Source organism: Schistocerca serialis, chromosome 9 (assembly GCF_023864345.2).
Source record: "Schistocerca serialis cubense isolate TAMUIC-IGC-003099 chromosome 9, iqSchSeri2.2, whole genome shotgun sequence".
In the NCBI taxonomy this organism is placed as follows: domain Eukaryota; kingdom Metazoa; phylum Arthropoda; class Insecta; order Orthoptera; family Acrididae; genus Schistocerca; species Schistocerca serialis.
In genome coordinates, this window is record NC_064646.1 from 338601671 (window position 1) to 338625818 (window position 24148).

General features: G+C 40.0%; 1 protein-coding gene across 1 annotated transcript in view; it reads left to right on the top strand.

Annotated features, from left to right (window-relative positions):
* The window catches only part of LOC126419604 (uncharacterized), a 1338018-nt gene that overhangs the window by 62055 nt on the left and 1251815 nt on the right, over positions 1 to 24148 (top strand). Inside the window, exons 2-3 of the mRNA XM_050086792.1 lie at positions 17371 to 17397; positions 20477 to 20622. Coding sequence (XP_049942749.1) covers positions 17371 to 17397; positions 20477 to 20622 — 173 coding nt within the window. The remainder of the gene's footprint in view (positions 1 to 17370; positions 17398 to 20476; positions 20623 to 24148) is intronic.

The window sequence follows — 24148 nt, forward strand, 5'->3', positions numbered from 1 at the left end:
GGAATCCAAACTGATTTTTCCCTAGGTCTGCGTGTACCAGTTTTCCCATTCTTCTGTAAAGAATTCGTGTTAGTATTTTGCAGCCGTGAATTATCGAACTGATTGTTCGTTAATTTTCACACGTGTCAGTAGCTGTTTTCCTTGGAATTTGAAATATTAAATTCTTCTTATAATCTGATTGTATTTCGCCTGTCTCATACATCTTGCACGCCAGGTGGAAGCGTTTTGTCATAGCTGGCTCTCCGCTGGCTGTCAGTGTTCCTGACGGAACACCTTTTACTCCCGACGCCTCGTTTCTACATCTACATAGATACTCCGCAAGCCACCATACGGTGCTTTGTGGAGGGTACCCTGTACCACTACTAGTCATTTAATTTCCAGTTCCACTCGCGAATAAAACAAGAGGAAATCCTTCTCTATGTGTCTCCGCTTGAGTCCCAATTTATCGCATCCTATTTTCGTGGTCCTTACGCGCAGTGTATGTTGGCGGCAGTAGTATCGTTTGGTTGTCAGCTTAAAATACCGGTTCTCTAAATTTTCTCAATAGTATTTCTCGAAAAGAACGTAGCCTTCTCTCCAGGGATTTCCATTTGAGTTCCTGAAGCACTTGTTTGTTGTTAAAACTTACCGGTAACAAATACAGCGGCTCGCCTCTGAATTCCATCCATACGTACCAATCATAACAATGTCACTTGCAACAGTTGACCATCTGACCAACTACCTGTCCCTGCCGACGTCTTCAGGCCCTCCAGGAACGACACCACATACACAACTGACCTGTCTGGAAAGGTGGTAATGAAACTAGTGGCGGCTGGATCTGTTATAGGCTCCAGTGGCGGGATCGCCACTAATTGATCCTCCCTAACTGCCATTTGGGTTGATAGCCTGTAGTATCTGTGGTTAGCTATGCTAACTTATCCAGTAATATCAGTATTGCCTCCCACTCTGACACAATCTGTGCCCCTGATTTCACCACCATAGAAACTTTATCTCCAGCTTAATGTAAAACTATTCGCATTGACTCACACAAAGTACAGCTCGCAATGAAATAGGTCACACTCTTTGCCTCATCATGAATTCTCGACTCAGTGCATTCCCTAGCCACATGACCTTGCCCACGGCAAGTAAAACACATGGCTGCCACTGGCTCTGTACACAGTGCACTGTGCACCCACAAGTTACGTGTACAATGGGAACACCCCACAGGCTGCAAATAATGCTCCCTTGTATTGTCCCTAAACTGCAACACGTTAGCCGGTTCTCATAACTATACTAATATGAGTCTCAAATTAATGCAGTTGCCCTGCCTGAACCCAACATCATTTGCACACGCGAGTGAGATTAACAGATTGTTTACTCACGCTACGGTGTTGACACTGCGATCTGTGATTGTGATGCCCTGTTGCGTAGAGGACGAACCTCCAAGCCCCTCGTGCTGACTACTTCTTACACAAATGGAGTGGACTGCAACTGCAGTGCCCACATTAGTAAAATGGTTCAAATGGCTCAGAGCACTATGGGACTTAGCTTCTGAGGTCATCAGTCCCCTAGAACTTATAACTACTGAAACCTAACTAACCTAAGGACATCACACACATCCATGCCCGAGGCAGGATTCGAACCTGCGACCGTAGCGGTCGCGTGGTTCCAGACTGAAGCGCCTAGAACCGCTCGGCCATACCGGCCGGCCCCACATTAGTACAGAAATAGTTAGTAGCAGTGGGTACGATGAGGTGGCGAGACATTGCCAGCTCAAATAAAAAAAATTAAAAGATCACATCATGGAACTACAATTCCAGCATCGCTGCTCAATGACAGTGCCCCTCTGAGTGCTGCTAGCATGGCCGCGTGAGTGGTTGCATTTGTGAACCTTCTCTCAGCTCCATTGTAGTGTACTTCGCACTTTACAGCCATTTGCATGACGAGCCAGTGGGGCGGACAGAAGGATACAGGAGCCCTCGTAGCAAATGCCAGCACGTGGTGCAGGAACTGCCCCTGCAAGAGACGGTATATGGTTCCTAGGTGCCCTCAGGGACATAGTAGCGTGAGTGGCCTGAGCTACACCCCTCCAGGGCAGACATCTGAAAGCCAGTGCTCAATGTTGGAGAAGGACCACCACTGGTGAAAACTAAGCTGAGGAACGGAGACTTAGTACTCGAATATGGCCTGGCAGTGGCTGATACTTGTAGTGGCTGTATGCTGTTCCATGTCTACGTGGCAACTAGCATAGCCCTAACGTTTCGGTGCATACTACCGGACTGATCCTACTTCTTGTAAAATTTGAGAGCGTTTATACTCAAATGTAAACCTCTTCCTGTGTTGAAGTGCCACATTCCATTGTGTACTCAAAATGTAGCAGCAACCCACAGGTGTGGCAAGAGGTAGCTGTTGCAGAGCCTGGCTGATAGGTTAGCTGGGTCACCAGTAATGCAGGTGTGCAACTCGTCTTGATGTAGCATATATTGTGCCGGCAGTTGTAACCGTGGAGTTACAATTTCCTTTGCACCTGTGGCTATCTTGCAAACACTGTGGCAGTGCTACTGTCTTCTGTGGCTGTGCATAAGAACAAAATCTCCATACTAGTAGTATATTCATGGGGTTTCTGGACCAAAAGCATTTCCATCTAAAAATTCAAGGTTGTAAACCTGGAATTTTATTCTTTATAAATAACAACCAAAAAATCTCATTTGCCTATATCGAGAAGACTAAATTCTCATTTTCTCACTTAAAAATTTTCAGATCTATTAAATTTTTTTCTTTGTAAATAAGAACTAAAAAATCATAGGCACATTTTAACTGAAAATGTTATCATAAAAATAAAAAATCATTCTATATAAATATAAAGAAAACAAAATGAGCAATGAAGTTGAACTATTTAAGACCTAAGAAAATTATAGTAAAGGAAAGTATGGATTGAGTTGTAACAATTTAGAAAATTATTACAAAGGAACTGGTTATTCATACATATCTAGAGAAGGTCTATTGGAATATGTTGATTATTTTAATAGGAAAGAAATGAATAAAGGAAAAAATAAAGAGATAGGTAAATTATAAAACTTTAAAATAACTCCGATCAATTGCTAAAACAGAAAATTTAAAGAACTATTTCAAACTTAATAAACAAAAATTAATGGATCTTATTGCAAATCCTATAGACAATATTAATAACAATAATGGATTGAATAAATTACCTTTAAAATAACTTCATCAAATTTGTAAAATGAAAGAAATAAAAAATTCTGAACATAGGAAAAGTCAATTAATCGATGTTATCAAAAAATCTGAAGGTAAAATTAGTCGCAATAACGATTTGAGTAAAAAATCTTCAAGTAAAAAAATGATAATGAGAACTAGTTTCAAAAAATTCTAGTAGCTAAATAACAACATATAAACAAAAATTACCAACAAATTTACCAGTTTTCAATTTTCAAGGACATGATGATTTCTCAAACCAAATAAATGAATTTATGGAAATAGTTCTGCTTTTAAATCAAGAACCAACCACCAAATTAAAGAATATTTTAATTCAAAGAAGAGCAAAGAAAGTTAACATGGAATTTGATAGTAATTTTAAAAGACAAGAAGTACAAGAATATAATTTTAAGAAAACTAATCAAGTATTATTAAGAACAACTGATGTAGAAGATTATTATGAGAAATCAGCAAATAAACTATTAAATGAAATGAAAGAAATGCAAAAGAAAAATCTGGCTGGTCTTTATTGTATATAGATAATTTAAATTAAACATTAATAAACACAATCCAATTTTTGGTTTTTCTTATATTGATTTAGCAAAAATAATTAAAGATAAAAAGCTGTAATTAATGTAAGGAACGAAGATCAAAAAGTTTTCTTTATTCAATAAAATCAGCTTTATACCCAGTAAATGATTTTGTAGACAGAGTAAATAATTATAAAAATATTGGATTAGAATTAGATGATTTTTAAAAAAATAATATTCAGTTCAGTTAAATGATGTTTCAAAATTTGAAACGATTTCTAATTTTTCAAGTAATGTTTCTGCATACAAAAACAATGTAACTTAAAATATTATTGTATATCCTTTATAACATACACAAAATAAACACAAGAAACATGTTATCTTCTTTTAATCCATGAAGAAAATAATTCATATTATAAAAGGTTTGCCGAGATTGATTAAATCGCAAGCAACTAAACACAAAACGAAAATTTATATTTGTTCACAATAAAAATTAGACATTGATAAAACGATTGTAAAGAACATAAACAAGTAAAAATAGAGTTTTTTATAAAAGATCAAAAAAATGAATTTAATAATCATAATACTTCAGTACAGCTTTCGTTTGTGATTTTTGCAGATTTCTCGTGTTTATTAAAAGATATTCAAACTTATCAACCAAATCCTGAAAAATCGTATATTAGCAAGTATTGGAAATCTTTTCCAGTTTCGTTTAGTTATTATGTTAAATATTATAATGGAAATTATAAAAATGCAGCTACTTGTACAGATAAAGGTGGAGCAGATAATTCGTTGAAATGTTAAAAGAAGAGTGAAGAGAAATTTCTAGAGTATGTGAACGAAATATTGCAATGAAAATAACTAAGGAAGATTTAATTTTTTTAGCAAACATATTGAAGATGGATTAACATTAAGATTTTTCGATATGTTTAAATTTATGGCTTGATCTGTTAATAAACTTTCTTGTAATCTTACAAAAGAACAATTTGGAGAAACAGCAAAACACTTTGAAGGTGAACAATTAGATGTAATAACTAAAAGAGAAATTTATTCTTATAAATACATGGATTCAGAAGAAAAATTACAAGAAACTGGATTACCTAAAAAAGAATGTTTTTATTCAAAACTTAGTGTAGATAATGTTTCTGGAGATTATAAAAGAGCAAAAACAATTTGGGAGAAATTCATTGTTAAACATGCAGATGAATATACAATATGTAATAAATCTGATGTTTCAATTTTAGTAGATATTTCAAAAGTCTTAGAGATACATGTACTAAATCTTAAAAACTTAATTCATCTCAGTATTTTACAGTTCCAGGATTACTTTGGGATTTTATGTCAAAAATGACAAAAACTGAATTTCATTTATTACATGATCCTGATATGACTTTGTTTCTTGAGAAAGGGATTTGGAGTGGAATTTCATAAAGTATTAAAAGATATGCAAAATCAAATAACAAATATATGAAAAAATTTTGAGCCAAAAAAAACAATCAAATTATATTGCACATTTAGATGCAAATAATTTATATAGTTGGGCAATGTCTCAATTTTTTTCCATTAAACAAATTTTGAGCAGATGAATGTAAAATGTTTTAGTTGTGAAAAAATACTTAAAATGTCACATGATTATAAATATGGTATTATGTTAATGTTGATTTAGAATATCCAAGAAAATTACATGATTTACATAAAGATTTATCTTTAGCACCTGAAGTAGGAAATAAATTATTAATAACTTTAAATAATTAAGAAAAATATGCATTATAGATATCTGAAACAATGTTTAAATCTTGGATTATAATCAAAGTAAATTCATTTGAAATATCAGATTCGTTAAAGAATTTATTTGATTTTAATACAGAAATGAAGACAAATGCTGTTAATGAATTTTAAAAAGAATGGTACAAGTGAATGAATAATTCGAAAACCAATGGAAAATGTTAGAAATAGACGGAATATTAAAATAATAATAGATCCAAGAAAATGTACGAATTGGCCCCAGTCCCTGAACTTGTGACGTCACGCTAGTTGGCTTGTCTGCAACACTTCGTCTATTCTCTGCTGCGTTCAGGGCCCACGGTAAATCAATATATAATTGGAAGGATACCCTCTAAAGGTCTTAAATTTTTTGTGTGCTATCGAGATCTTGTATGCATTTTAAACACAGTGTCAAAAATTACTGAACTCTTATGAAATAGTTATGCACTCTCCGCCGGAGACGGCTGCTGGCACTCTAAGACCTGTAATATCACTTGCTCGTGGCCTAGTTCTGCCTCTGGGTCACTGGGTCCCGGGTTCGATTCCCCGCCGGGTGGGGGATTTTCTACGTCCCAGGGCTGGATGTTTGTGTTGTCTTCGTGAATGTGGTGAGACTGGATAGTGCAAAGGTTGGGAATTTGTACGGGCGCTGATAACCGCGCAGTTGAGCGCACCACAAACCAAACATCACCACTTGCTAGATGTACGCAGCGCAGCCTGTTTTCCTCGTGGGCTTCGCACGAGACCGAGTGACGTCAGTTGGAGCGAGGGGCTGGCGCCATGTTTGTAACGGTCGCTCCCGCCTCCCTATAAGAGACAATTCTCCGTCTTTGTCGACGATCGATGTGCAAAGGCCGCTCCCATCCCCTACTAAATGTGTACCCCTGATCCCTGTTAAAATTGTTGCTGTTTATTCTAATTTCGGCCGTTTCTTTTATAACTGAACGCTAAAACGATAATGTTTGTGCCAAAACTCCGTCTTTTCAAATTGTATGTTATGCACATTTTCTAGGCAATGTTCAGCTACGGACGACATCGCAATTTCCATTTGCTTAATATGTCGTGAGTGCTCCGCACAACGCTCGCAGCAGTGCGAATAGTTTGATCTATGTTAGTGTCATCACATTCAAAGATGTATGTAATCCTTAACATATCTCTTTCTTGGATGCAGGTCGGAACACTGGTCTCAGACCATGTCTTTTCAGCACGCATCTTGTTTTGCTAGTATTGCTCCGCATTATGGGAGAAGCTCAGTCGGGCCGGCCTGAGTGGCCAAACGGTTCTAGGCGCTACAGTCTGGAACCGCGCGAACGCTACGGTCGCAGGTTCGAATCCTGCCTCGGGCATGGATGGGTGTGATGTCCTTAGGTTAGTTAGGTTTAAGTAGTTCTAAGTTCTAGGGGACTAATGACCTCAGCAGTTAAGTCCCATAGTGCTCAGAGCCATTTGAACCATTTGAAGCTCAGTCGGCTTAGCCTCTTCCGCCGATTCACGAGGCGTCTTTTGTCTGTGGTACCTGAAAGCTTTTGCAGTTTCTCCCTTGCTGTAATCACCTCCTCTGCACACGTGCTTCAGATGCTGAAATTCAGACCCTAGATGGTCGGCGGATAAATAATCTATGCCCTATGTACTAACGTGTTCAGCACCGCTTTCTTCTGTACACGGTGGTGAAAACTCGTGGCATTCAAGTAATGGCCAGGGTGCGTAGATTTCCTATACACTGAATGAACAAGCTGGCCTGCTGCCTTCCTCTCAACTAAAATAATCAAGAACAGAAGACTGTTACCCCTCTCCATCTCGACAATAAATTTAATGTTGGCATGGACACCGTTTTTGTGGTCGACAAAATGCTGCAGTGTATTTTCACCATGATCCTATATCAAGAACGTGTCGTCATCGTATCGAAGGAATTAAGGTGGACGCTATCTCGCGGAGTTCAGAGCTTGCTCCTCAGAGTGCTGTACGAAAAAGTTCGTGACGGTCGAAGACAGTGTATCTTGTGTAATAATAAATGAGCAAATACCACGCATAAATATTTGACGGGAAATCTCTGTTAATTTATTTTGTTTGTCATTACAAGAAACTGCCTATTCTTGTTCTGACAATGAATACTGTGTAAACGCTTTCTCTACTCGGCATAGCGTATCTGTGATTTATTTGAATACAGCATTTTCACTCATTCATTTTTCATTTGTCTATCTCTTCCTTAGTTTTGTGGAGGTGCAGGTTTTTTCGTGCCAGTTATCTTTACTTGCGATTTTGATTTCCAAAACTGCTGGCCAGAGTGGCCGCGCGGTTCTAGGCGCTACAGTCTGGAGCCGAGCGACCGCTCCGGTCGCAGGTTCGAATCCTGCCTCGGGCATGGATTTGTGTGATGCCCTTAGGTTAGTTAGGTTTAATTAGTTCTAAGTTATAGGCGACTGATGACCTCAGAAGTTAAGTCGCATAGTGCTCAGAGCCATTTCCAAAATTTGTTTACCAATATTTGTATTGAAATAGCAACTAAACTCAATTTTTGTTATTTACATACGCACATACTATCGGCTAAATCGTCGTCTTTCGTCATTGTTAACTTAATTTTAAAAAAGCGGTATTCCGCATTATCTCTGAATTGCTTACTTTCTTATTTTCTCGCATCAGGCCTTGCAATCCAGTTTCTATCTGATCCATTCAGTGTGCACATTATTTTTAGTTATTACTTGTCTCTACATGTTACTACAAATATTTGTATCGGTATTAAAAATGTGAGATGAAATATTTTTACAGTTTAGCAGAATAAACGCTGGATTGACATCCATGACAAGCTAAAACTGTATGGCGCAACGGTTGAGTATCATTGAAAACTGAACACTTGCTCCTTTGGTAAAAACTATATTGTCCGCAGCTCGTGGTCGTGCGGTAGCGTTTTCGCTTCCCACGCCCGGGTTCCCGGGTTCGACTCCCGGCGGGGTCAGGAATTTTCTCTGCCTCGTGATGACTGGGTGTTGTGTGATGTCCTTAGGTTAGTTAGGTTTAAGTAGTTCTAAGTTCTAGGGGACTGATGACCATAGAAGTTAAGTCCCATAGTGCTCAGAGCCATTTGAACCACTTGAAAAACTACATTCCAGCATTTGGCTGAAAGGACTCAACGGGAAACATGATTAATTATTGATTGTGCTTCTGAGTACGAGGAGTTCATTGTCTCAATGTCTTCTCCATCTCTCTCGGTGAAGACGTTCTTGTTCGGGTGTTGATGCAGCACATGTCTTTAGCTTTCCTCTATTCTTTACTTATAAAGTACTGCAGTGAAACAAATAATTCTTTTTGAAGTGCATAACAGAAGGCTGTATTAGTAATTCTGTATTACTACAGATTTCGTTATTGAACTGTCTTATAGGTATCCGAATCAACCAAAATAAATAAAAAGAACTGCATAAAAATATGAAAACACGCCGTTTGCTAATAGGCTGTATAAGTAGTAATACTTAACAAAATTATCAATATTACTCACAGGCAATAAGGGGTGACCCACTAGAACAGAAGATAAAACTGATTGTTATGCAGTATACACACTCGTATGCTACAGAGTAGATGCCTAGGATGGTTGGTACAAGAAATATATATATATATATATATATATATATATATATATATATATATATATATATATATATATAAACTCCGTCCGAACAGGCCTTGGAAGGCCCAACGGTTCCAACCGGCAGCCGTGTCACCCTCAGGCCTACAGGCGTCACTGGATGCGGATATGGAGGGGTATGTGATCATCACACCGCTCTCCCGGCCGTATGTCAGTTTAGGAGACCGTAGCCGCTACTTCTCAATCAAGTAGCTCCTCAATTTGCCTCATAAGGGATCAGCATCCCGCTTGCCAACAGCGCTCGGCAGACCCGATGGTCACCCAAATTGAGAAATAAACTATGTCTCATAGAAGACCAGGTGTATTACGTTAAGTTCCAAAGATGGCACTTCTCTATCAGGATTTGTTATTCAACATAAAACTGACTTTCTGTGTATGAATAACTGTGAAGATGTTATGCATAGTATGTGTTTTTCGACATCACAAATTGTTATGATATTTGAGTAATATTAATCTTTCCTGAGTAGTACTTCACCTACAGATTATTAGTAAACGACATATTTTCGTATTTTTCTTTAATTTTTTTGCTTTGTTTTGGTCGAAACAAATACCGAAACCGCTTGTGATAAAGAATTATTAACACAATTCTGTATCACGCGTTTCCAAATATACAGTGCTTCTGTTGGAAGTCGCCTGCAAAAAATATTCAGACAAATAAGGGCATTATATTTATATACTGACAGAAAGAAATCGCTACACTAAGAAGGAGTTATGCGACATAACGGAAGTTGGTAGTCCAGTTGCTAGATCTGAAAGATGATGTCTATTCAAATTTCGCTCCGGTTGCATGAGAGTCGTACTAGTAGAGCTGTTGTGGGGACGCAAATAAGGTTTGCTTTAAAAACACACTGTAACGGTCGTGAGCGTTAGTTACCTTTGAGATTGCACGTGCTGAGCTGATGTCAATCAGGAATTTCTTTAAGGTGACAAAGACGCCGCTATCAACACTCAGTGAGCTTGAATGATGTCGTGTAAAAGGGCTCCGAGGAGCTGTATGTTCCTTCTGCGATATTGCAGAAAGAGTTGACAGGAAGTTAGCCACTGTACATGATTGCTGGTACCGGTAGTCACGACAGTGTACGGTTGCAAGAAGATCAGGATTCGGACGGTCACATGGCACTACCCAGAGGGAAGACCATCATGTTCAGCTTACGGTTCTGGTGTATCGCACTGCTTCTGCAGCAATTGGAGCAGCAGTTGGCACCACAGTGACACAACGAACTGTTGTAAATCGGTTACTTCAAGGGCAGCTCCGAGTCAGACTCTCTGTAGCGTTCATTCCACTGACTCCAAACCACCGCCACTTGCGAGTTCAGAGGTGTCAAGCGAGAGCTCTTTGGAAGGCAGTGTGGAGGTCTGTTGTTTTTCCTCATAAAAGCTAGTTTCGTCTCGATGTCAGTGGTGACCATGTGGTGGTTAGAGAGAGTTCAGCGTGTGCAACTAAGCTGTCTGCGTGCTAGATACACGGGCCTTACACTTGGGATTATGGTCTGGGGTGCAATTTCGTATGACAGCAGAAGCGCACTCGTGGTTATCCCACGCACCCTGACTGCAAATTTGTACGTCAATCTGTTGATTCGACCTGTTGTCCTGCCCTTAATGAGCAGCATTGCAGGAGGTGTTTTCCAACAGGATAACTCTCGCCTACACACCACTGTTGTAACCCAACATGCTGTACAGAGTGTCGCCATGTTGCCTTGGCCTGCTTGATCACCAGGTCTGTCTCCAGTGGCGAACATACGGTACAACATCGGACGATAACTCCAGTGTCATCCACAAACAGTATCAACCGACCAAGAGCAACAGGCATGGAACTCCATCCCTGCACCTGTACAACACAATGCATCCACGTTTGCACGCTTGTCTTCAACATTCTGATGGTTACATAGGTTATTAATGAACAAGCATTTCACATTTGCAATGGCTTACCTCGCGCTTACGTTAATCCGTGATCTCGCAGTATATTAATCACTTACCTAGGCAAATGCATTCCTGAAATTTCATTACTCGACATTAATTATTTTTTGGTGTTGCGATTTTTTTCCCGCCAGTGAATGTATATAAACATAATAAATGCGGAAGTAACTCTGTCTGTACTGCTTTCACGACTAAACTGCTGAACCGATCTAGGTGAAATTTGGTGTAGAGACAGCTTGAACGCTGAGGAAGGACACAGGTTGCGTTAGGAAATACATAGTATAACATATAAATTGATGTGAAGAATATAACGTGAGATATGGGATAATAATTACTCTTTGAAAAAGATGTTTGTGATTTTTGAATTTTATAGTATTTGTGAAAATGGTTTTATTGTTTGTTATGTTCTACATAATACGATCCAACATAGTGAATGCAGTGCTCGTATGATGCTCTACGTGTTTAATCTATATTTCCATAGTAATATCTGTCATAAGCACGTTGCATTTTAGCCGCTCTGCACCACTCTTTCCCTATAACTTCTAAGAGGCGTAGTGACTTGTGTAAACAGAAAGTGGTCATGTGGTTGGCGTTACTGGCTCCCAGTCATGGGTTCGATTTCCGGCCAGAACCTTTTTTTCCGTTCGTGACGTGACTGGATGTCTACGTTGTCCTCATCACCATTTTATCATCATCGACGCGCAAGTCGCCGAAGTGGCGTCAAATAAAAAGACTTGCATCAAGTACCCTAACATCCCGACCGGGTCTCCCACTCAGTAAAGCCATACGCGTATTTCATTTCATTTTACTGATAGCGAGCGGAGCCGCAGGTAACAGCTAGAATACAATGTTTATACAATCATCAACGTGTTTAATCCATACTGTTTCATAATTGCATACTAATATTATAAATGCGAAAGTAGCTCTCTCGGTTACGTTTTCATGACTAAACCGTTGAACTGATGTCAATGAAATTTGGTGTGAGTTAGCTTGGTCCATGAGGAAGAACGTAGACTGCTTTACAAGGTGAGTAGTACAAGATATTTATAGATTTGACGAATATTACACGGTTTAGGGAAATATATCTATTCTTTGAACGATGTCATGTTTGTAAAAATATTGTTATTAGTTGGTGTGTTCTGCGTAATATGATTCAACGTAATCAGAACAACGTCTTTAATCCGTAGTTCCATACTAATACCAATTTTATTAAATGCGAAAGTAGCTCTGTCTGTTATGCTTTTATAGCTCTATCGGCGAAGCGATTCCGATCAAGTTTGGTATGGAGACAACTTGAATCCTGAGGAAGATCATAGACTAGTTTAGAAAGTTTTTTTATATTTTTGAGTGCTATTTTCATTTTTAAATGTGGTACACGTGAGTGTGATGCAGACGACGCTGGCGCGATGGTTAGTGACTCTTAATGTGTACAGATTACTCCCTGACAGTGCGTATCCAATGTTATTATTCACACGCTTTATGATATTGAGTTGCTACACGTCTTTGCATAGCTGGAGAGTTTTTGTGGACATACAACAATGAAATCCGACGGTAAGCCCGAGAGCCATATTTAAAACAATTCCGATGTGCCTTGAGTACTTAAGTCTTGTTTTGCGCATAGATCAAAGAGAGTTCGAGCTGCGATGGTTATTCGAAAGCAATTAACCTCGGAGAAATCTTAGACCCGTTGGACCATAACAGCTACAGAGACAGGAGAACAGTCAGAATCCTGTCGCATCTTTGACGCTGAACGTCACGCATCTCTTACAGCTTCTGAGAAGCTTGAAAACTCTCAACGACGGCATCATTAAAGGTTCAGCGACAGACGGGGAGATGTCGTGCTTTTACATGCAGAACGTGGGAGGCTTCTAGAGAGTGTGCGTTTCATTGGGCTTCATTAATGAACTAGGTTAATAGACGATTAATCGTCTTTGGGAGAAGGGATCAGAATTTCGGTATTACAATGTGGTGAAATGGAAGGAAGAAATGGTTACTATGTGTTGCTCTGGTACAAAATCTCACTCCTAGTACTATGTGAGCCCTAAGAATCCCTGTAAACTCTACATCTTTACGAATGCAATGAATTGAAGCATTTTTAAATGTATTTAGAAAATACAATGCATGCTTTCGGATGACTTCATTTGCTGTGGATTTTCGCCTACTTTTACGATTTATGGTGAAATTTACGATAGAATTGGCTCTTTGCTTCCACTAGATCACCATCACCAATGAAGCGGACTGTAGGTGTAATAACATCCAAAGTGTGTAGAAAAGAGGTAATTTTAAAAATTCATAGAATTAATTCATTATGTATCTATATATCAGCACCACAAACATTTATTCATACACCCATAGATATCTGTATCACTATGTATCCATATATATCTCCACTATTTAACATATAGGCTATCTAGTCTAGACTAAACATATACACACATAAAAAAAGTTTTCCATCACCTCGGTTCCGAGAGTTCCAGAACCCATACAGAAAATTGGAATAGAGATCAACATAAACATCATTTCCGCTTTTTGTATTGCTCCTGAAAACCACACATTCCATCTTGTACCACCATACAGCGAGACCTTCAGGGGTGGTGGTCCAGATTTCTGTTCACACCGCTACCTCTAATACCCAGTAGCACGTCCTCTTCCATTGATGCGTGCCTGTATTCGTCGTGGCATACTATCCACAACTTCATCGTGGCACTGTCGGTCCAGATTGTCCCACTCCTCAACGGCGATGCGGCATAGATCCCTCAGAGTGGTTGGTAGGTCACGTCGTCCATAAACAGCCCTTCTCAATCTATCCCAAGCACTTTCGATAACTTTCATGTCTGGAGATCATGCTGGCCACTCTAGTCGAGCACGAAAAGCATTATTCAACATGGTGGCGTTGCTTTCAGGGTTCATCCGAGCCATAATCCATAGTTAGCGGTGATCCACTGCAGTAGTAGCCCTTGGGTGACCTGAGCGAGAAACATCACCGACGGTTCCTGTCCCTCTGTATCTCCTCCATATTCGAACAGCATCGCTTTGGTTCACTCCGAGACGCCCTGACACTTCCCTTGTTGAGAGCCCTTCCTGGCACAGAGTAACAATGCGGACGCGATCGAACCGCGCTATTGACGTCTAGGCATGGTTAAACTACAGACAACACGAGCCGTGTACCTCCTTCCTGGTGGAATGACTGGAACTAATCGGCTGTGGTACCCCCTCCGTCTAATAGGCGCTGCTCATGTATTGTTGATTACATCTTTGGACGGGTTTAGTGACGTCTCTGAACAGTCAAAGGAACTGTGTCAGTGATACAATATCCACAGTCAACGTCTGTCTTCAGGAGTTGTGGGAACCAGGGTGATGCAAAACTTTTTTTGATGTATGTTTTTATAAACTACTAGCGTACTTCCTCAGCCTCAGTAATCAAAACAAAACTACTGATAAGCGAGGGCAGCTGCAGGTATCTTGTAGTCATCTCTCCAAAGACTAGTCTGATGCAGCTCTCCATGCTACTCTATCCTTTGTAAGTCTCTTTATGTCCGAATAACTATGGCAACCCAAATCCTGCTGATCTGCTTGCTATATTCATCTCTTGGTCTCCCTTCACAATTTTTACCCCCAACGCTTCCCTCTAATGCTAAATTAGTGAGCACTTGATGTCTCAGACTGTCCTAGCAACCGACCCCTTCTTATGGTCAAGGTTTGCCACAAAGTTCTTGACTCCCCGGCTCTATCAGTACCTCCTCATTAGTTACCTGATCTATCCATACAAGCTTCAGCATTCTTCATCACGTATATAATACTCCAGAGGATAATAGTGTGAATCAAAACAAGACGTAAATGTTGTATGACAATGGATCCTAGAAAATATACTTTCTGGTACATGACATAAACAAATGTTCATAGGAAGAGCTTTTGTGACGTCATCCGTGGATATGCATTACTTGTCTTACTACAGACAACTACCCGACTATTAACGTTAATTACGACTCTGCATGGAATACTGCGATTTGGAAGACATCACCAACATGTGGTTGGGGATATGAGCACTTTTGTTGCAATGGCACTCCGTGTCACACCAGGGCCAACAGCGTGCTGGGAAACTGCCGTGCATATGGATGTAAACAATAGTTGGCTCAGTGGTCTGCAGTGAGTTGTTCCGTTTACGTTGTGTGATTGTACTGTAGTCTTGTTACACCTGTTTATGTTCGCGTACATTTCTCCTAACTCGGGGTGCGTACCGTGACGTTTGGCCTATTTACAGGTCACTTTTAAAGTATATGTTATTGTGATGTTTGTGGTGCGTTACATGTTTTCTCTCTTGCAGATACTCTGACATAAGCTAACAACGGAGGTCTTTATTCCACAAGTGAAATTGCAGACATGATTTACTGCCTATGGTTTAGCAGATGGAGTTAATCTGAGAGCCCGTAACCTATGCCCTGAACAATTTCCATGACGCAGGGTACCATGTGTTAAGCTGTTCACCTGATTGTTCCAGCGTCTTGGGGAAACTGGTTCCGTAGCATCCAGCAAAGTAGACAGTGTAAGGCCTTGTTCAGTTCGCACGCCTGAAATGGAGGAGCGTGTTGTAGGTGCAGCGGACGACAATTCTGGAACCAGTGGGCGACGAATAGCAGCAACTGAATGTGTTAGTCATCCTCTAGTCTGGACTGTACTTCATGAGCAGTTGTTGTATCCTTACCATGTTGAGCGCGTCCAGGCCCTTGCGGCACAAGACCATCCTGCCAGAGTGCCGTTCTGCCAGTGGTTCTTCTAGCAGCATGGTGCACATCAACGATTTGCCTCCAAGAATTTGTTTATTAATGGGAGCACGAAATTGAATTATAAATTTCCATAATCAGCATGTGTGTGTTGATGAAAATCCTCATGCGGGTCAAGAAACAATTCAACATTATCGATTCTCAATCAATGTATGGGTAGGCGTTCTCGGCGATAGAATACTATGGTCATACCTGCTACCACAGAGATTAACGCGCCTTGTTATCACCGCTTTATGAAGAACGTACTGCCTATCTTGCTGGAGGATGTGCCATGTCAGGACAGATGAAAGATATAGTTCATGCATGAGGGCACATCAGCACATTTTTCCTGCATTGTGCGTCGCACCTGACAAGGAAATTTGAAAACCAGGTCCCGTACCGTGATCTGCTCGTTCCCTGGATCTAATTCCACTAGACTTCTGGAAGGGGACACATGTAGCAGTTGATCTACGCCACTCCAAGAAACGGTGTGCAGACACTACGCAATTGTCTTTTCCGTGCATCTCAGCACATTCAGAACCAACCAGCGCGATTTCAAAGAGTGCGTGAGTCCTTGCACCGAAGGGCAGAGGCATATATTGAGATGAATGGATGTCATGTTGAGCACCTCCTATGAACAAGTGGTCATATGTCAGAATGTATACTGTGTAGGATCCACGGTTATTAGACTTTTTTCTTGTGTTGATGTGTACAATGTATAATAATAGTCCCAGTCGCAGGATGCCATCTACCGGCTTCCAGAAATAACGCAAATTTGATTTTCAGTATTTGTAAGATTGTTGACCGAACTTAAACATTTATAATGCTGTCACAATCTACTCCTTGAGAGATATAATCTTATGTTAAAGATTTGACACACTGTGACAAGTATTACAGCTAGAAACTGTGTGTCTGTGTGCGTACGTGTAATTCATGGCGCGCAAATTACCTAGTCTATATTTATCAAGTATTTGAGAATGGAAGCACTTACCTAAGGATTTCCCAAAAAATTTACCCAAAATTTTAGACATTATGCAAACATTTCCTTGCTGACAACCCTCACAAAATGATGAAAGGAAAGAAGTTATAACGTACTACATTTTCTCTGTTCATGCATTAAAACTTCAGCACAATGCTCAGTCTTTTATTTTATTATTTTTTTCATTAATAACTCTATTCGCAGATAGCGTGCACGTACCCCACTGAATGGATCTGCAAAATTATATCATTGTATGACACGTAGGTCAGGAGGTACCACCTCATAAACATTGAACTGCTGGAGAAACTAGCTTTTGGTGGAAATGGAGCATAAATTACCCATATTAAATTCATACAGTGTTTGATAATGACAGCACTTCCTATCTTCAAGCAAACTTTAAACATAATTTCAGATGTTTTCTGCTTACTTGCGTAACGTCAAATATTTAACATAGTAACTCATTTGTAAAGCAATCAAGTTTTAAGACTGTTTAATGTATGGGAGTTTGATTCTTTAAAGAATCGGAGGTTTATTGGGATAAGTATATTATGTATGTAAGCCTGCAATTAAAAATAATTTCCTCTGTTACAGCATGCGGTGACGCCGCCACCTTCTGTGGTAAGTAGACGCGCTACAGCTGACGCTTGGGTGCACAATGGGTTTTGTTGCAAGTGGTGCCGTATCAGTTGCCTTGGGCATGTATCCTTGACTTGTCAAAACATTATCGCGATGTCTCCGTTCCAGAAATACTGCAAATTGATGGAAGGATTCAACGATGCCAGATAACTGAATTGATTATAGAGGAAACGTGAACAGCACGATTTTCTCGATCGTGCATAGTATTCTTGGAAATAGTAATCTTCCATACATTCCAACTGTGTTTAACAAAGAGCAACAAGCAAGTATTCTGAAGCAATTAATAGTCCACAACCTCGCGGGATGTAGATAAAAAATTTTAGGCAAACATCGGCTACCCCCACTGCTTTAAATATACAGTTCACAACGTAAGATAACTCCTTGACAGTAAGTTTGACACGTAATTATTTTTTAATTTGTGCCAAAGACTTAAGACAAAATCAGATACTATCGAATACGAGATATTTTTCAACAATTAACGAACAGCACTCCTCATCCAGGCTAGCCTCACCTTTAGTTGCTCCGTACAGAGAGTTTAAGAAAAATGACAAATATTAATGTTGAGGTTAAAGCTTATTTTTTGTACACATGTAAATTGTCAAATAAGTGTGTTTCGAAAATGTACTTTGCCTTTAGAAACACAATTTTTATCTATACATGTTTCAGAGATCTTTATCATCATCAGCGGGCCTTTTTTTATCGAGCAATAAATAAGCAGCTAAAAATGTGCAGGATATTACATATAGTTTTCGGATTATTATAATTCCAGATGTTTCCTTGTCACTGCCATCCCTTCAATTAAAGTTTTTAGTAGCAGCTCATACCGTAATACCTGCACACTCAGTCCTCAAATTCGTTTCATTAAATTCTTTGTTAGACATTTTTCTCATTGATTAGTAGGAAGATGTGTTTGTTCCTGACTCTGTCGATCCATCTGATCTTCAACTCCTTTAACAGCACATTTCAGACGCTTCTGGTCGTTTCATTTATGTCCTTCCGTGCTGTCCACGTTTCACACCCAAACAAATCTACGCTACAAAAATAGCTCCATATGAAAATTTTTGTGTTCTCAAAATTTATATTTTTGGACGATAGAATTTTTTAAAATAGAAACTCCTTTTTTCCTGTGCATACCAAGCTACTGACTCCTTTTTGAATCTTCTTTTTGTGTCTAGTCGACGTCTGAGATAATGAAATTCATCTCTCTCTTCGAGAATCTCTTCTCCTAGTTAGCATTCAGCCACATTTCCACCTGTTGCGCACACTACTTACCTTACTTTTCGTTTTGTTCATGTGCATATAATAGCCATTAAGTATCTCAAGCTCTATTTCATTAAGCACACAACCCAATTCCAGTTCACTATCAGCGGATATTATCATGCTATTATTCTATCTGGGCTAAACAACTTTCCTGTTCAGATAGTCCTTTATTCCATGCGAAGCTTTCTCCGCATTGTCACTACCATCACGAATTTATTCCCTCACTTACGAATACACGTTTCTACGCTCGACCTGCTCGCCTTCGCGTTATTCGCATAGCTTTTGCGCTACGCTTACATCGCAAACAGAACTGTAACTTAGAAAAAGCGTATACAGTATAGAAGTTTCACCGTTGATAGAGCATCCCAGATTTAGATCGAATGGAAATCAACTAGTACCAATATTAATACGAAAGGGAGTCCCATTCGTTACGTACCTAGTTGTAAGGAAACTCCCTCTACAAAAATTATGTACCTCCAGAATCACAACTTATTCAAAGAACGTCATATTTTATAGTTTGCGCGGTAGTTAATTAAAACTGCAAGGTTTCCAACGGCATTTCTGTACAAAATCAGTACAGAATATCCTGTTTTACACCATATATTGACGATACCAGATTTGCAGACACAACGAACTGTTACCAGTTGAAAACATAAATTTTACAAGTGTATACTGATCTAGGGTTAATGTAATTGATCTTATAATCTACGTGGAACTTGATATAAAGTCTATCAAAGAATTTTTATCAGTATCTCTGACACGAATTAAAGAAAGTTACGACTCATGTTGCTGAAGGATTAGATGGGTTGTATGATGCAGAGCATTGCGTTACAATTTATTTTTTATTTTTTTGGAGGTATTTCAAATTAAAGCATATACAATGAAGAAGGAGATGGATAACAAGAAATGTATCAAGCTCATTGGGGGTAGTCTAAGAAATGTTGAAAAATTCTTATGTCTCGGATGGTCTAAATTCTACATCCTTTTTTTTTCCTGGAACTAAAAATTAGCAGAAATTAGTTTCAGAATACCGACGTGAAAAATATAATCACAAAATATCACTTTGCCATCGCAGTTATCACGTGTTTAGAGAACAAACCAGGACTAATCACATATCCTCAATACGAAAGCTCACTCGCCTTTGCTAGTTGCGAATTGCGAACTGCTTTGACCACAACTACACGTTCAGAGAGCGCTGACCTTCGGCCCCGTAGGCCAGAGATTCCGCACCGCGCTATTTGTTAGCTCAGTGGCGTCAAATTGGGACACGTCGAGGGAAATATGTAGGTCAAGGGGAGCGAGCGGCTCACCTGGTGGCCGCTTCGCCATCTCTTCAGTCGAACCCTCCCGATCAATACCGAGCGTCGGCTGGGAGCCGCGAAGCACTTCGGCCGCTTCCGCCGGCGCTCGGCGGACTCCCCGATCGTTAAACGCCGATCTGGAGCGCCAATGCCGGTGCCGTGTACCCCGCAAAAATTGGCGTCAGTTTCACGTTTGTTTACCGTAGTGAGTATCACATCTAAGTAGTTCGCAGTGTAAAGACGAATGCGGTCGTAGTGAAGGAAAAATTTGAGGTGAAAGGAGTGGGTACGGAGAAGCGTGGAAAGCACGGCCAAGCGGCGCTATTCTTGCCTCGGACAGCGTACAGCGTCCCGGTTAATCTGTCGTCCCCGGATGGCACCTCGAGACGCGGCGCGTGGGCGTGCAGGAGAAGTGTCGGAGGGTGCTAGGGACGGCCGGTTTCGGCGGCGGTCGTGGCGCGGCGCTGGCAGCGTCGCGCGCCTGAGGTCGATTTGCTTAGGCAGGCCCGCGCTGCAGAGGCGGCCGCAGGCCACGGGGTGGACCGCCGCCGCCGCCCCCGCTGTTTACTTTTGCGTGTGCTCCGGTGCCGTCGCGGCGCGGCGCGCCTGGGCGTCTTGCGACGGCGACAGCGACGCTGGCGTCACGGTAAGGCTGGCCGGCGCGCCCCCACCCATCGCCCGCGCGCCGCATCCCCACCCCACGCTCCCCTTTGTGACAACCGCCGCTGCCGCAGACTGGCTCACTCCAGCTGAGAAGGGCCCCTCTTGCTTAGACCATAGGAGATACAGATCGAGCTGCCATCATTATAGAGAAACCAACGTCTTGGTCAGCTGACTAGTGGCGCAATCCATTTGCAGACGATATCTGGGATACCCTTCTGTTTATCTCGAGTGCAGTATTTTCGGTAAAAGCTTCTTTATTCCAATGATGCAGTCCTGTGCAGAGTTTGGTTCCACCGGAGGATATTTGACAACAAGCAAATTTGTTTTAAAAACATACAAAAAAAATTTCGAGAGTAAGTCAGTGAATTTACAAACACCACGGAGTGATATCGTTACCTAGCCGACGAGTGCGGTGTTCTAGTTCAGAATATTTATTTGTGTCTAAATACTACAAATTGAATGATAAGGGTAATTAAATATCTGTCTCGTAAGAATACCTTGGTCCTTACACCTAAAATTCCATGAATGACGAAGACGTTGAGACTGTAGATAGTTAATATCTAATTCACTACAAGAATTCTCTCTTTAACCAACGTTTTCTAATATACTGTCCTTTTTTTCTAAACATTGTTTCGTTATCTGTACTGGATTAAGTGAAGGTCAGAAACACAAATGCTTGTTTAGAGAAAAAACCGGGCATTATGGATATAAATCGATGTCATTTCTTCTAAAGCCACAATAAAACGTGCTCACGTGTTGTTGAGTAATGGTCACAAAACTAAACGCTTCCTGCCAAACGCTTACATGTTGTTGAGGAATCATCACAAACCTAAATGCTTCCTGCCAAATCTTTACTCCCGTGGAAGCAGTGAACTAGATGCTTTACAGTGATACAACAAGAATTCGCTGAAGATCTATAATTATGGTGTTTGTTACAATAAATGAACCTCAGTACAATGTTTCAATCATCTTCTTATGTTCTGACTTGGCAAGATGTGAAATCGATACCCATTGCATTAATGTTGGGAATTTTGAAAAAATTAGGTTACCTATGCTACTGGATATGTAATACTAACACAAGTCGTTTAGTTGTTAAAATAAATGCTTGATTTCAGCTGTAAATGAGGAAAACTTTATCTGATTGCTCCACTCCACAATATGGGTGATGACAGAAACTCAGCTGTTGCCTTCTGTCACGTGACTTAGATGTTAGTTTCAAACACGACAAAGAGCGTGCGCCGTCTATATTTATTTATGGCCGAAGCCCTCATGGAATGATCGCCGTGCGCATTCGTGTGCAAATAAGTTGACGTGTAAATATTATGTAGTTACTGTCAAAAGTTAGACTAGTCATCTTTATGTAAGGAATGACGGTCAGTATTGTCCACAGATATGTGTTGGACGCTATTTATAGTTTGTTTAGTTTCTATTCCAATTTATTTAAATCGGTCTTTATTCTCTGTGGGTAACTGTCTCGCTAGCCAGTCTGACATTTAGTGTGATTTAAGTCTCGAGCTCTCGAGTAAGTAAAATTCGCGGTACTGTGATCTTGATAATTACCACTATTCTAAACTGTTTTCTAGTTATCTGTTCGATGTGGTACAGCACATAGAAAAGTTTTATTTCACTTTGTCGTTAAAGAGGTTGCTTAATGAATTGTCACAGTTGGAAGCTTCCTTGTGACAAAAACGACACTTCAGTGGCAATTGCAGAATAGTGCACTTGTCCGAGATCCCTGTGTCAAAATATACATCTAGCATAAAAGGTTAACCAAATTCGCGACCTTGGACGCCACTCTGCTATTCTTTTCATAACAATAGTACGAAAACGTTACTTACAAAACCTACTCTCGTGCTTATTTGGGGTAGTAAATGTACGTCAAAGACGCTGTAATCACATGTGCGACTAGTTGCTTCAGTCTAGGCGCTGTAGTTTTGCTGTGAGGCAATGCAGTCGCTAGACTTACATATTATAATTCGCGAGTTCGACTCCGGATCTAGGTGCGTTTTTTTTATTTTGTAGCTTTGAACTGCCCAATATAACGAACAACCAAAATAAGCTTAGTAACAACCTTCATTTTCTGGGCTAATGAGAGTAGTGTGTGTACTTTTTCTTTCAGTCTCCCTCTAACAACTCCAAACATCTTCCACCTATTACAGCCATTTTTGAGGGTAGTTGCTCAAGTCTGTACCTAGTATGTTACGGGTCTCTGTCTCCTGATATCCATGATTGTAAGCCAATCTCATGCATAACATAATAATCTTCGTCTTGTGGTCTTTAGCAGCTGATGCTGCACTATAATTGCATAGTTTTTATAATCAGTTACGGTGTGCATTACGGATTTGTCGGAAACAGTGCTTTTCTAGTTGTCTGACACGGTTTTTTCATCAGTTCTTTCAATCTGATCTTCAATACTCTATTCCTTATCTTATAATCAGAGTTCACAAGGGTGGTGGGTCTTAACTTAGATTTCTTCCATTGTTGTATCTTAGAAAATAGTACCGGTATGTCTGTTCTTCGTTTATTACTTTAGCTCTTACTTTCACACCATCTAGCTGTTGCGATTTGATACATCAAATGTTAGCTTCAACGTTGTCTATCGTACACGTGGTTTCTACAACTACGGAAAAACGCACGGAGACATGAATAATAGAAGTTTAAGTTGTCTTCTTGTTCCCTCCTTTTGCAGCTGGAAAAATTATTAAAATTTTCCTAATCCTAGAGTTTGCCAGTTTTACCCACCAATCCAGTGGACTCGAATATTTATGCATTGTTATGTACAGGTCAACCATATATCATTCGTGTTCTAATTCCTTGTCTACATGAGTGTACTGACATTCAGCTTCCTTGTCTCTCCTGCACGTTCGATTTTCAGTGATAGAATCTGATATGTATCGTATGAGAGCAATGGTAGAATTTTATATGTATCGTATGAGAGCAATGGTCGAAGAAGACGAGAGGAATATTTCAGAATTAATTACATCTTTTTTTAACTACCTTGTTCGTAAATTTCATCCAGCCAGCTTGTTGGTGCATTTAGTATACAGATTTAAGCCAGTAATGAAGTATTTGTTGATTTCTACGGCACGTGGAAATCAACAAATACTTCATTACTGGCTTGTCATGAATGTCTCTAGTTCTGCTGAAGTGTTGCAGTTCGGATGCTGGTTCGGAACATTTAATTTGCAATTTGAATCGCCACTTCAGACAGTTTTCTGTGGGTTCTTACGCAACAAGTGTGTTACATCATTCTTACAAAATTTTGCTTCTTCTGTTTCATTATGTGACCCAGAACGGGCATACACATTTACTATTACTGTGTGTGTTAAGAAAAAGTCCTGATAATCCACTACCTGAATCGAACTGCTATTTTACAGAAAATGGAACTCTTTGTGTCACAAGTATGTCTGTTCCTCTTCAGCCACTCCTGGTGATATCCAAATAAGATTCACAACCTGGAACATGGACTTCCTCTACTCGAGCTCCTAGTAAGAATGCAACAAGTAATG